Raw genomic sequence first — 13,211 nt, 5'->3', positions numbered from 1 at the left:
ATAAGCATTTTACAGCACAGTGACTTAACAGGGAGAGAGGACGACTTGCATTCTAGGAGCTCCGTGTGTTTCCCCACAAGCGTTTGCAGGCGGGTCTGAAGACCAGTCGCCCTTTAACTGTAATTCCCCATTATCTCAACAACAACCTGTAGTTATATAGTACCTTTAATGTAGTAAAACGTCCCAAGGAGTATTTTAAGACCAAAAATTTGACACTGATCCACATAAGGATAAATTAGGGCAGGTGACCAAAAGCTTGGCCAGAGGTCGGTTTTAAGGAGTGTCTTAAAAGGAGGATAGAGGGGCAGGGAGGTTTAGGGAGGGAATTCCAGAGCTTAGGGCCCAGGCAACAGACGGCACGGCCACCAAAGGTTGAGCGATTATAATCAGGGATGCTCAAGAGGGCAGAATTAGAGGAGTGCAGATATCTTGGGGGGGTTGTGGGGCTGGAGGAGGTTACAGAGATAGGGAGGGGGCGAGGGCCATGGAGGGATTTGAAAACAAGGATGAGAATTTTGAAATCGAGGCGCTGCTTAACCGGGAGCCAATGTAGGTCAGCGAGCACAGGGGTGTTGGGTGAACGGGACTCGGTGCGAGTTAGGACACGGGCAGCCGAGTTTTGGATGACCTCAGGTCTACGCAGGGTGGAATGTGGGAGGACAGCCAGGAGTGGGTTGGAATAGTCAAGTCTAGAGGCAACAAAGGCATGGATGAGGGTTTCAGCAGCGGATGAGCTGAGGCAAGGGCGGAGACGGGCGATGTTACGGAGGTGGAAATAGGCGGTCTTTGTTATACTTATAAATTTCTAACAGGACTGGACGGACTAGATGCAGGTAGGATGTTCCCGATAGCGGGGGAGTCCAGAACCAGGGGTCACAGTCTAAGGATAAGGGGTAAGCCATTTAGGACAGGGATGAGGAGGAATTTCTTCACCCAGAGAGTGGTGAACCTGTGGAATTCTCTACCACAGAAGGCAGTTGAGGCCAATTCATTAAATATATTCAAGGAGTTAGATATATTTCTTGAGGCTAAAGGGATCAAGGGATATGGGGAGAAAGCAGGGACAGGGTACTGAATTTGGATGATCAGCCATGATCGCATTGAATGGCGGAGCAGGCTCGAGGGGCCGAATGGCCTACTCCTGCTCCTATCTTCTATGTTTCTATGCTGCGGATATGTGGTCGGAAGCTCATTTCAGGGTCAAATATGACACCAAGGTTGCAAACAGTGTGGTTGAGCCTCAGACAGAGGTTAGGGAGAGGGATGGAGTCGGTGGCGAGGGAACGGAGTTTGTGGTGGGGACTGAAAACAATGGCTTCAGTTTCCCCAATATTCAACTGGAGAACATTTTTGCTCATCCAGAACTGGATGTCGGACAAGCTGTCTGACTAATTTAGACACCGTGGAGGGGTCGAGAGAAGAAGTAGTGAGGTAGAGCTGGGTGTCGTCAGCGTACATGTACAAACTGACGCATGTGGAATCTCAGCGATTCTCTCCCTTGTGTTGAAATCCCTCCGCGGCCTTGCCCCTCCCTATAGCGGAAACCTCCTCCGGTCCTATGTAGGTTTCCACGCCCCCCCTCCCAAATTGGCCTGCATAATTGTTCCATTCCCTTCCATCTGCCTCCCATAGCCCAGAGTGCCAATCAGTTCCGAGTGTGCCGTCTTGCACCATGCTGCCACCCCTTACGAGATGCTCCCTGGAATCTACAGCCGAGGGGCACACCCGGTCAGGCAGTGACGCGGTGCTGAGATACAGAGACAGAAGGCCCACAGGGTTGGTTCTTAATCTATCCCGGTACTTACTGTTGGGTTGGGAGGAAATAGGTGAGGGCTGGGTTGGACTCCGCTGTGGTGAAAAGAAAAGAAAAGAAAAACTCGCGATTCGACAGCGCCTTTCACGACCACCGGACGTCCCAAAGCGCTTTACTTGAAGTGCTTTTGAAGTTCGGTCACTGTTGTAATGTAGGAAACGCAGCGGCTAATTTGCGCACAGCAAGCTCCCACAAACAGCAATGTGATAATCCGTTTTACTGATATTGATTGAGGGAGAAATATTGGCCCCAGGACACCGGGGAGAACTCCGCCTGCCCTTTTTTGGAACAGTGGCCGTGGGATCTTTTACGTCTATCTGATTGAGCAGACGGGGCCTCTGGTTTAAGGTCTCATCCGAAAGACGGCACATCCGACAGTGCGGCGCTCCCTCAGTACCACCCCTCAGACAGTGCAGTGCTCCCTCAGTACTGCCCCTCCGACAGTGCAGCGCTCCCTCAGTACCGCCCCACCGACAGTGCGGCGCTCCCTCAGTACCGCCCCTCCAACAGTGCGGCGCTGCCTCAGTACCGCTCCTCCGACAGTGCAGCGCTCCCTCAGTACTGCCCCTCCGACAGTGCGGCGCTCCCTCAGTACTGCCCCTCCGACAGTGCGGCGCTCCCTCAGTACTGCCCCTCCGACAGTGCGGCGCTTCCTCAGTACTGCCTCTCCGACAGCGCGGCGCTCTCAGTAATGCCCCTCTGACAGTGCAGCGGTCCCTCAGTACCGCTCCTCCGACAGTGCAGCGCTCCCTCAGTACTGCCCCTCCGACAGTGCGGCGCTCCCTCAGTACTGCCCCTCCGACAGTGCGGCGCTCCCTCAGTACTGCCCCTCCGACAGTGCGGCGCTCCCTCAGTACTGCACTGGGAGTATCAGCCTAGATATTTGGGCTCAAGTCTCTGGAGTGAGACTTGAACCCACAACCGTCTGATTCAGAGGCGAGGGTGCTACCCACTGAGCCACGGCTGACACACGGAGTCCAAACTTACGCAAAGAATGGCTATTTGAACGAGGGCCACCATTATCTACAGCGGGGAAGAAGACACGAGAATCAGTTGCTTCACGGAACAGGCCCACGTTCCTTTATTACTCTGAAGGGCGGCCCGTGCCCGGGAATAATAACATCAGCCGAGGCCTGCACTTTCTCTCGGTGCCGAGCCTGCAGCTCAGGGTTTTCACTCAGCAGCTGCCAGCTGCCGTCGTCGCCTTCTCGTTCAAACAAGTCTCCGGCCACCACCACGGTGCCTTCCTCTGTGCCCCGCACCAGGACACTCACGTCACTCCCGCAGTGGCCGGGGGTGGCAAAGACCTCGACGTGGTCGTCAATTCTGAAGGGGAGACCGGCCCGAAAGTCGTGGCTGAGGTAGACGTCCCTCTTGCAGATGTCGTAAGACACGATGAAGGTGGCCTGGGGGAAGAGGTTGAGGTTGCCGACGTGATCGGAGTGGCCGTGGGTGCAAACCACAAACGTGACGTCCTCTGGCTCGAGGCCGTGCCTTTCCAAGGTCTGTAATATAACCCCCTTGTCCCAAGGATTCCCAGTGTCCACTATAATAACCTGCGGTCCTTTAACCAGGGTGATTGACCCATCTGCTTTTGTGTTGCCGTCTTGGTCTGTGTAGGCGTAGCCTTCTTTAATCGCAAAAACTGAATAAGGGTGGCCACGTATGGCGGGCGAGGCAACGGGTTGTGTCCCAGTTTTTAAAGCGACACTCGTGGTGCTGCAGTGACTCTGCATACCAGCGGTTAGCTGAAGTAACGAGGGAAGCTTCAAACTCAACCCAACGGATGTCCAAGATCCCAGTCCTTATCCTGCTTGAAGACCAAAAAAAAGGGCATTGAAAACCAAATAAATGTGCTGTTCAAAGCTGAAGACATTCATGTTTAAATATAATTTGCCTGTATTTCTGGGACCAGTGGCTGTGGCTCAGTGGACAGGCGGCACTCCTGCCTCAGGATCAGGAAGGTTGAGTGTTCAAGTCCCACTCCAGAGACTCGAGCACGAAAATCTAGGCTGACTGATCCAGGGGAGCGCTGCACTGTCGACCGTTTTTCGGACGAGACGTTAAACCGAGGCCCCGTCTGCCCTCTCAGGTGGACGCAACAGAGCCCAAGGCCACTATATCAAAGAATGGCAGGGGGAGTTCTCCCCGGTGTCCAGGGCCAATATTTATCCCTCAATCAACATCACTAAAGCAGATGATCTGATCATTATCACATTGCTGTTTGTGGGAGCTTGCTGTGCGCAAATTGGCTGCCGCGTTTCCCGCATTACAACAGTGACTACACATTCAAAAAGTACTTTGTTGGGTGTAAAGCACTTTGAGACGTCCTGAGGTGGTGAAAGGCGCTGGAGAAATGCAAGTCTTTCTTCTGACTCCACAGTATACTGGACAGCGACCAAGGATTAGTCACTGGTCCTTTTCCAACCTCTCACCATCACCCCAAGTATGGTGTCGCAGAGACATATCGGTAATAGAAAGAAGGCCTTGCATTTATATAGCGCCCTTCCCAGAGCAGACGGGGCCCAGGTTTAACATCTTATCCAAACAGCACTGCCAACTGAGCTGGAGGGGGGCGCTTGTAAACACAGGTTTACCCACGATTCGATTCGCTTCATCCGCTCAAATTAGTAAGCACAGCATTAACGGAAATTAATTTCTCCCTCTCCGCCTCCTCTCTCTCTCTCACCGCCCTCCTTCTCTCCCCCAGCCTCCCTCTTTCTTTCTCCCCCTCCTCTTGCCCCTCGGGAAAGAGGGGAAAGGGAGGAGGGGGAAAGGGGGGAAGGGGAAAGCGAGGAGGGGGAGAGGGGAAGCGAGGAGGGGGAGAGGGGAAGCGAGGAGGGGGAGAGGGGAAGCGAGGAGGGGGAGAGGGGAAGCGAGGAGGGGGAGAGGGGAAGCGAGGAGGGGGAGAGGGGAAGCGAGGAGGGGGAGAGGGGAAGCGAGGAGGGGGAGAGGGGAAGCGAGGAGGGGGAGAGGGGAAGCGAGGAGGGGGAGAGGGGAAGCGAGGAGGGGGAGAGGGGAAGCGAGGAGGGGGAGAGGGGAAGCGAGGAGGGGGAGAGGGGAAGCGAGGAGGGGGAGAGGGGAAGCGAGGAGGGGGAGAGGGGAAGCGAGGAGGGGGAGAGGGGAAGCGAGGAGGGGGAGAGGGGAAGCGAGGAGGGGGAGAGGGGAAGCGAGGAGGGGGAGAGGGGAAGCGAGGAGGGGGAGAGGGGAAGCGAGGAGGGGGAGAGGGGAAGCGAGGAGGGGGAGAGGGGGGGAGAGGGGAAGAGAGGAGGGGGAGAGGGGAAGAGAGGAGGGGGAGAGGGGAAGAGAGGAGGGGGAGAGGGGAAGAGAGGAGGGGGAGAGGGGAAGAGAGGAGGGGGAGAGAGGAGGGGGAGAGGGGAAGAGAGGAGGGGGAGAGGGGAAGAGAGGAGGGGGAGAGGGGAAGAGAGGAGGGGGAGAGGGGAAGAGAGGAGGGGGAGAGGGGAAGAGAGGAGGGGGAGAGGGGAAGAGAGGAGGGGGAGAGGGGAAGAGAGGAGGGGGAGAGGGGAAGAGAGGAGGGGGAGAGGGGAAGAGAGGAGGGGAGAGGGGAAGAGAGGAGGGGGAGAGGGGAAGAGAGGAGGGGGAGAGGGGAAGAGAGGAGGGGGAGAGGGGAAGAGAGGAGGGGGAGAGGGGAAGAGAGGAGGGGGAGAGGGGAAGAGAGGAGGGGGAGAGGGGAAGAGAGGAGGGGGGAGAGGGGAAGAGAGGAGGGGGAGAGTGGAGGGGAAGCGAGAAAGAAAAAAGACTTGCATTTCTATAGCGCCTTTCACGGCCACTGGACGTCCCCAAGCGCTTTACAGTCAATGAAGTATTTTTGGAGTGTGGTCAGTGGAGAGAGAAAGGAGAGAGAGGAGAGAGGGGAAAGGGAGGAGGGGGAAGAGGGGAAAGGGAGGAGGGGGAAGAGGGGAAAGGGAGGAGGGGGAAGAGGGGAAAGGGAGGAGGGGGAAGAGGGGAAAGGGAGGAGGGGGAAGAGGGGAAAGGGAGGAGGGGGAAGAGGGGAAAGGGAGGAGGGGGAAGAGGGAAAGGGAGGAGGGGGGAGAGGGGAAAGGGAGGAGGGGGGAGAGGGGAAAGGGAGGAGGGGGAAGAGGGGAAAGGGAGGAGGGGGAAGAGGGGAAAGGGAGGAGGGGGGAGAGGGGAAAGGGAGGAGGGGGGAGAGGGGAAAGGGAGGAGGGGGGAGAGGGGAAAGGGAGGAGGGGGAGAGGGGAAAGGGAGGAGGGGGGAGAGGGGAAAGGGAGGAGGGGGGAGAGGGGAAAGGGAGGAGGGGGGAGAGGGGAAAGGGAGGAGGGGGGAGAGGGGAAAGGGAGGAGGGGGGAGAGGGGAAAGGGAGGAGGGGGGAGAGGGGAAAGGGAGGAGGGGGGAGAGGGGAAAGGGAGGAGGGGGGAGAGGGGAAAGGGAGGAGGGGGAGAGGGGAAAGGGTAGGAGGGGGGGAGAGGGGAAAGGGAGGAGGGGGGAGAGGGGAAAGGGAGGAGGGGGGAGAGGGGAAAGGGAGGAGGGGGGAGAGGGGAAAGGGAGGAGGGGGGAGAGGGGAAAGGGAGGAGGGGGGAGAGGGGAAAGGGAGGAGGGGGAGAGGGGAAACGGAGGAGGGGGAGAGGGGAAAGGGAGGAGGGGGAGAGGGGAAAGGGAGGAGGGGAGAGGGGAAAGGGAGGAGGGGGAGAGGGGAAAGGGAGGAGGGGGAGAGGGGAAAGGGAGGAGGGGGAGAGGGGAAAGGGAGGAGGGGGAGAGGGGAAAGGGAGGAGGGGGAAGAGGGGAAAGGGAGGAGGGGGAAGAGGGGAAAGGGAGGAGGGGGAAGAGGGGAAAGGGAGGAGGGGGAAGAGGGGAAAGGGAGGAGGGGGGAGAGGGGAAAGGGAGGAGGGGGGAGAGGGGAAAGGGAGGAGGGGGAGAGGGGAAAGGGAGGAGGGGGGAGAGGGGAAAGGGAGGAGGGGGGAGAGGGGAAAGGGAGGAGGGGGGAGAGGGGAAAGGGAGGAGGGGGGAGAGGGGAAAGGGAGGAGGGGGGAGAGGGGAAAGGGAGGAGGGGGGGAGAGGGGAAAGGGAGGAGGGGGGAGAGGGGAAAGGGAGGAGGGGGAAGAGGGGAAAGGGAGGAGGGGGAAGAGGGGAAAGGGAGGAGGGGGAAGAGGGGAAAGGGAGGAGGGGGAAGAGGGGAAAGGGAGGAGGGGGAAGAGGGGAAAGGGAGGAGGGGAAGAGGGGAAAGGGAGGAGGGGGAAGAGGGAAAGGGAGGAGGGGGGAGAGGGGAAAGGGAGGAGGGGGGAGAGGGGAAAGGGAGGAGGGGGAAGAGGGGAAAGGGAGGAGGGGAAGAGGGGAAAGGGAGGAGGGGGAGAGGGGAAAGGGAGGAGAGGGGAAAGGGAGGAGGGGGGAGAGGGGAAAGGGAGGAGGGGGAGAGGGGAAAGGGAGGAGGGGGAGAGGGAAAGGGAGGAGGGGGGAGAGGGGAAAGGGAGGAGGGGGGAGAGGGGAAAGGGAGGAGGGGGGAGAGGGGAAAGGGAGGAGGGGGGAGAGGGAAAGGGAGGAGGGGGGGAGAGGGGAAAGGGAGGAGGGGGGAGAGGGGAAAGGAGGAGGGGAGAGGGGAAAGGAGGAGGGGGAGAGGGGAAAGGGAGGGGGGAGAGGGGAAAGGGAGGAGGGGGAGAGGGGAAAGGGAGGAGGGGGAGAGGGGAAAGGGAGGAGGGGAGAGGGGAAAGGGAGGAGGGGGAGAGGGGAAAGGGAGGAGGGGGAAGAGGGGAAAGGGAGGAGGGGGAGAGGGGAAAGGGAGGAGGGGGGAGAGGGGAAAGGGGGAGGGGGGAGAGGGGAATGGAGGAGGGGGAGAGGGGAAAGGGAGGAGGGGGGAGAGGGGAAAGGGAGGAGGGGGAGAGGGGAAGGGAGGAGGGGGGAGAGGGGAAGGGAGGAGGGGGAGAGGGAGGAGGGGAGAGGGGAGGAGGTGGGGAGAGGGAGGAGGGGGAGAGGGAGGAGGGGGAGAGGGAGAGGGAGGAGGGGGAGAGGGAGGAGGGGGAGAGGGGAGAGGAGGGGAATAGGGGAGGGAGAGGAGGGGAATAGGGGAGGGAGAGGAGGGAATAGGGGAGGGAGAGGAGGGGAATAGGGGAGGGAGAGGAGGGGAATAGGGGAGAGGAGGGGAATAGGGGAGGGAGTGGAGGGGAATAGGGGAGAGAGAGGAGGGGAATAGGGGAGAGAGAGGAGGGGAATAGGGGAGAGAGAGGAGGGGAATAGGGGAGAGAGAGGAGGGGAATAGGGGAGAGAGAGAGGAGGGGAATAGGGGAGAGAGAGGAGGGGAATAGGGGAGAGAGAGGAGGGGAATAGGGGAGAGAGAGGAGGGGAATAGGGAGAGAGAGGAGGGGAATAGGGGAGAGAGAGGAGGGGAATAGGGGAGAGAGAGGAGGGGAATAGGGAGAGAGAGGAGGGGAATAGGGGAGAGGAGGGGAATAGGGGAGAGAGAGGAGGGAATAGGGGAGAGAGAGGAGGGGAATAGGGGAGAGAGAGGAGGGGAATAGGGGAGAGAGAGGAGGGGAATAGGGGAGAGAGAGGAGGGGAATAGGGGAGAGAGAGGAGGGGAATAGGGGAGAGAGAGGAGGGGAATAGGGGAGAGAGGGGGATGGGGTGAGAGGAGGGGAATAGGGGAGAGAGAGGAGGGGAATAGGGGAGAGAGAGGAGTGGGAATAGGGGAGAGAGAGGAGGGGAATAGGGGAGAGAGAGGAGGGGAATAGGGGAGAGAGAGGAGGGAATAGGGGAAAGAGAGGAGGGGAATAGGGGAAGAGAGGAGGGAATCGGGAAAGAGAGGAGGGGAATCGGGGAAAGAGAGGAGGGGAATAGGGAAAGAGAGGAGGGAATAGGGAAAGAGAGGAGGGGAATAGGGAAAGAGAGGAGGGGAATAGGGGAAAGAGAGGAGGGAATAGGGGAAAGAGAGGAGGGGAATAGGGGAAAGAGAGAGGGGAATAGGGGAAAGAGAGAGGGGAATAGGGAAAGAGAGGAGGGGAATAGGGGAAAGAGAGGAGGGGAATAGGGGAAAGAGAGGAGGGGAATAGGGGAAAGAGAGGAGGGGAATAGGGGAAAGAGAGGAGGGAATAGGGGAAAGAGAGGAGGGGAATAGGGGAAAGAGAGGAGGGGAATAGGGGAAAGAGAGGAGGGGAATAGGGGAAAGAGAGGAGGGGAATAGGGGAAAGAGAGGAGGGGAATTGGGGAAAGAGAGGAGGGGAATTGGGGAAAGAGAGGAGGGGAATTGGGGAAAGAGAGGAGGGGAATTGGGGAAAGAGAGGAGGGAATTGGGGAAAGAGAGGAGGGGAATAGGGGAAAGAGAGGAGGGGAAGAGGGAAAGAGAGGAGGGGAAGAGGGGAAAGAGAGGAGGGGAAGAGGGGAAAGAGAGGAGGGGAAGAGGGGAAAGAGAGGAGGGAAGAGGGGAAAGAGAGGAGGGGAAGAGGGGAAAGAGAGGAGGGGAAGAGGGAAAGAGAGGAGGGAAGAGGGGAAAGAGAGGAGGGGAAGAGGGGAAAGAGAGGAGGGAAGAGGGGAAAGAGAGGAGGGGAAGAGGGGAAAGAGAGGAGGGAAGAGGGGAAAGAGAGGAGGGGAAGAGGGGAAAGAGAGGAGGGGAAGAGGGGAAAGAGAGGAGGGGAAGAGGGGAAAGAGAGGAGGGGAAGAGGGAAAGAGAGGAGGGGAAGAGGGGAAAGAGAGGAGGGGAAGAGGGGAAGAGGAGGGAAGAGGGAAGAGAGGAGGAAGAGAGGAGGGGAAGAGGGGAAAGAGAGGAGGGGAAGAGGGGAAAGAGAGGAGGGAAGAGGGGAAAGAGAGGAGGGGAAGAGGGGAAAGAGAGGAGGGGAAGAGGGGAAGAGAGGAGGGAAGAGGGGAAGAGGAGGGAGGAGGAAGAGAGGGGAAGAGGGGAAAGAGAGGAGGGGAGGGGGAGAGGAGGGGGAGAGGGGAAGAGAGGAGGGGAGGGGATTGGAGGAGGGGAGGGGAAAGAGAGGAGGGGAAGAGGGGAAGAGAGGAGGGGAAGAGGGGAAAGAGAGGAGGGGAAGAGGGGAAAGAGAGGGGAGAGGGGAAAGAGGAGGGAAGAGGGAAAGAGAGAGGGGAAGAGGGGAAAGAGAGGAGGGATGAGGGGAAGAGAGGAGGGGAAGAGGGGAAAGAGAGGAGGGGAAAGAGAGGAGGGGAAGAGAGGAGGGAAGAGGGGAAAGAGAGGAGGGGATGAGGGGAAAGAGAGGAGGGGAAGAGGGGAAGGGAGGAGGGGGAGAGGGGAAGGGAGGAGGGGGAGAGGGGTTAGGGAGGAGGGGGGTGAGGGGAAGGGTGAGGGGGGAGTGGGAAGGGAGGAGGGGGAGAGGGGAAGGAGGAGGGGGGTGAGGGGAAAGGGAGGAGGGGGGAGAGGGGAAGGGAGGAGGGGGGGTGGGAGGGATGGAGGGGGGGAGGGGAAGGGTGGAGGGGGGAGAGGGGAAGGGAGGAGGGGGAGAGGGAAGGGAGGAGGGGGAGAGGGAAAGGGAGGGGGAGAGGGGAAGGGAGGAGGGGGGTGTGGGGAAGGGTGGAGGGGGAGAGGGGAAAGGGAGGAGGGGGTGAGGGGAAAGGGAGGAGGGGGGAGTGGGGTAAGGGGAGTGGGAGGGGGAAGGGAGGAGGGGGAGAGGGGAAAGGGAGGAGGGGGGAGAGGGGAAGGGAGGAGGGGGGTGGGGAAGGGAGAGGGGGAGTGGGAGGGAGGGGGGGAGAGGGAAGGGAGGAGGGGGGAGAGGGGAAAGGGAGGAGGGGGGAGAGGGAAAGGGAGGAGGGGGAGAGGGGAAAGGGAGGAGGGGGAGAGGGGAAAGGAGGAGGGGGGAGAGGGGAAAGGGAGGAGGGGGAGAGGGGAAAGGGAGGAGGGGGGAGAGGGGAAAGGGAGGAGGGGGAGAGGGGAAAGGGAGGAGGGGGAGAGGGGAAAGGAGGAGGGGAGAGGGGGAAAGGGAGGAGGGGGAGAGGGAAAGGGAGGAGGGGGAGAGGGGAAAGGGAGGAGGGGGAGAGGGGAAAGGGTGGAGGGGAGGGGAGGAGGGGAGAGGGAGGAGGGGGGAGAGGGGAGAGGGAGGAGGGGGAGAGGGAGGAGGGGGAGGGGGAGAGGGGAGAGGGAGAGGGAGGAGGGGAGAGGGAGGAGGGGGAGAGGGGAGGGGATGGGGAGAGAGGAGGGAATAGGGAGAGGAGGGAATAGGGGAGGGAGAGGAGGGGATAGGGTGGGAGAGGAGGGATAGGGGAGGAGGGAGGGGATAGGGGGGGAGAGGAGGGGAAGGGGGTGGAGGGGATAGGGAGGGAGTGGTGGGATAGGGTGAGAGGGGGATTGGGAGAGGTGGGGAAGGGGGAGTGAGGGGATGGGGGAGGGGGGATTGGGGAGTGAGGGGGGGGATAGGGGGAGAGGAGGAGGGGATTGGGGAGGAGAGGAGGGGAATAGGGAGAGAGAGGAGGGAATTGGGAGAGAGTGGAGGGGATAGGGGAGAGAGAGGAGGGGAAGGGAGGAGGGGGATAGGGGAGAGGAGGAGGGGATAGGGGAGAGAGAGGAGGGGATAGGGAGAGAGAGGGGAATTGGGGGAGAGAGGAGGGGAATAGGGGAGAGAGGAGGGGATAGGGGAGAGAGAGGAGGGGAATAGGGGAGAGAGAGGAGGGAATAGGGAGAGAGGAGGGGATAGGGGAGAGAGAGGAGGGGAATAGGGGAGAGAGGAGGGGAATAGGGGAGAGGAGGAGGGGAATAGGGGAGAGAGAGGAGGGTGGGAGTAGGGGATGGGAGAGAGGAGGGGAATAGGGGAGAGAGAGGAGGGGAATAGGGAGAGAGAGGAGGGGAATAGGGAAGAGAGGAGGGAATAGGGGAAGAGAGGAGGGGAATAGGGGAAGAGAGGAGGGAATAGGGGAAAGAGAGGAGGGGAATAGGGGAAAGAGAGGAGGGGAATAGGGGAAAGAGAGGAGGGAATAGGGGAAGAGAGGAGGGGAATAGGGGAAAGAGAGGAGGGGAATAGGGGAAAGAGAGGAGGGGAATAGGGAAGAGAGAGGAGGGGAATAGGGGAAGAGAGAGGAGGGGAATAGGGGAAAGAGAGGAGGGGAATAGGGGAAAGAGAGGAGGGGAATAGGGGAAGAGAGGAGGGGAATAGGGGAGAAGAGAGGAGGGGAATTGGGGAAGAGAGAGAGGGGAATAGGGGAAGAGAGGAGGGGAATAGGGGAAAGAGAGGAGGGGAAGAGGGGAAAGAGAGGAGGGGAATAGGGGAAGAGAGAGGAGGGGAATAGGGGAAAGAGAGGAGGGGAAGAGGGGAGAGAGAGGAGGGGAAGAGGGGAAGAGAGGAGGGAAGAGGGGAAAGAGAGGAGGGGAAGAGGGGAAAGAGAGGAGGGGAAGAGGGGAAAGAGAGGAGGGGAAGAGGGGAAAGAGAGGAGGGGAAGAGGGAAAGAGAGGAGGGGAAGAGGGGAAAGAGAGGAGGGGAATAGGGGAAAGAGAGGAGGGGAAGAGGGGAAGAGAGGAGGGGAATAGGGGAAAGAGAGGAGGGGAAGAGGGGAAAGAGGAGGGGAAGAGGGGAAAGAGAGGAGGGGAAGAGGGAAGAGAGGAGGGAAAGGGGAAAGAGAGGAGGGGAAGAGGGGAAAGAGAGGAGGGGAAGGGGAAAGAGAGGAGGGGAAGAGGGGAAAGAGAGGTGGGGATGAGGGGAAGAGAGGAGGGGAGTGGGAAAGAGAGGAGGGAAATGGGGAAGAGGAGGGGAAGAGGGGAAGAGAGAGGAGGGAAGAGGGAAAGAGAGGAGGGGAGAGGGGAAGAGAGGTGGGGAGGAGGGGGAAAGTGTGGTGGGTGTGGGGAGTGAGGGTGGGTGTGGGGGTTTGTGTGTGGGTGTGGGGTTTGTGGTGGGTGGGGTTTGGTGTGGTGGGGTGGTGGGGTTTGTGTGGTGGGGTTGTGGGTTTGGTGGGGGGTTGGGGAGGGTGGGGGTGGGGTTTGTGTGGTGGGTTGTGGGTTGTGTGGTGGTGTGGGGTTTGTGTGGGGTGTGGGGTTGTGGGTGGTGGGGTTGGGGTTTGTGTGGTGGGTTGTGGGGTTGTGTGGGGGGTGTGGGGTTGTGTGGTGGGGTTGTGGGGTTGTGTGGTGGGGGTGTGGGGTTGTGGGGTTGGTGGGGTTTGGTGGTGTGGGGTTTGTGTGTGGGGTTGTGGGGGTGTGGAGGGTAGTGGGGATGTGTGGTGGGGTTGTGGGGGTTTGTGGTGGTGGGGGTTGTGGGGTTTGTGTGGTGGGGTTGTGGGGTTAGTGGTGGGTGGGGTTGTGGGGGGTTTGTGTGTGGGTTGTGGGGTTTGTGGTGTGGGTTGTGGTGGGTTTGGGTTGTGGTGGGGGATGTGGGGTATGTGTGGTGGGGATGTGGGGATTTGAGGTGGGAGGGGTTGTGTGGTTGGGGTTGTGGGGTTTGTGGGTTGGGGGGTTGTGGGTTGTGGTTGGTGTTGTGGGGTTTGTGTGGTTGTGGGGGTT

The 13,211-nt window shown here is 60.1% G+C and overlaps 1 protein-coding gene across 8 annotated transcripts in view; it reads right to left on the bottom strand.

The window, feature by feature from the left end:
• Positions 1-2,870: 2,870 nt before the first annotated feature.
• Positions 2,871-13,211, bottom strand: part of mblac1 (metallo-beta-lactamase domain containing 1) — a 420,822-nt gene continuing 410,481 nt past the window's right edge. For 4 of the 8 annotated variants that reach the window (XM_085977486.1, XM_085977480.1, XM_085977483.1 and 1 more), the window contains one exon: positions 2,871-3,623. In XM_085977486.1, the coding sequence (XP_085833612.1) occupies positions 2,872-3,549 (678 nt within the window). In that variant the 5' untranslated portion in view covers positions 3,550-3,623 and the 3' untranslated portion in view covers position 2,871. Of the gene's footprint in view, positions 3,627-5,578; positions 5,700-13,211 lie in introns of those variants that run through there. The other 4 variants (XM_085977487.1, XM_085977485.1, XM_085977482.1 and 1 more) reach the window with 2 other exon arrangements.

Source organism: Somniosus microcephalus, unplaced genomic scaffold, assembly GCF_052327205.1.
Source record: "Somniosus microcephalus isolate GS21.2 unplaced genomic scaffold, FLI_Smic_1.0 unresolved_chr4, whole genome shotgun sequence".
Classification (NCBI taxonomy): Eukaryota; Metazoa; Chordata; class Chondrichthyes; order Squaliformes; family Somniosidae; genus Somniosus; species Somniosus microcephalus.
Note: the sequence above shows the minus strand (reverse complement) of the source record. Positions and strands in the feature narration are given on the sequence as shown.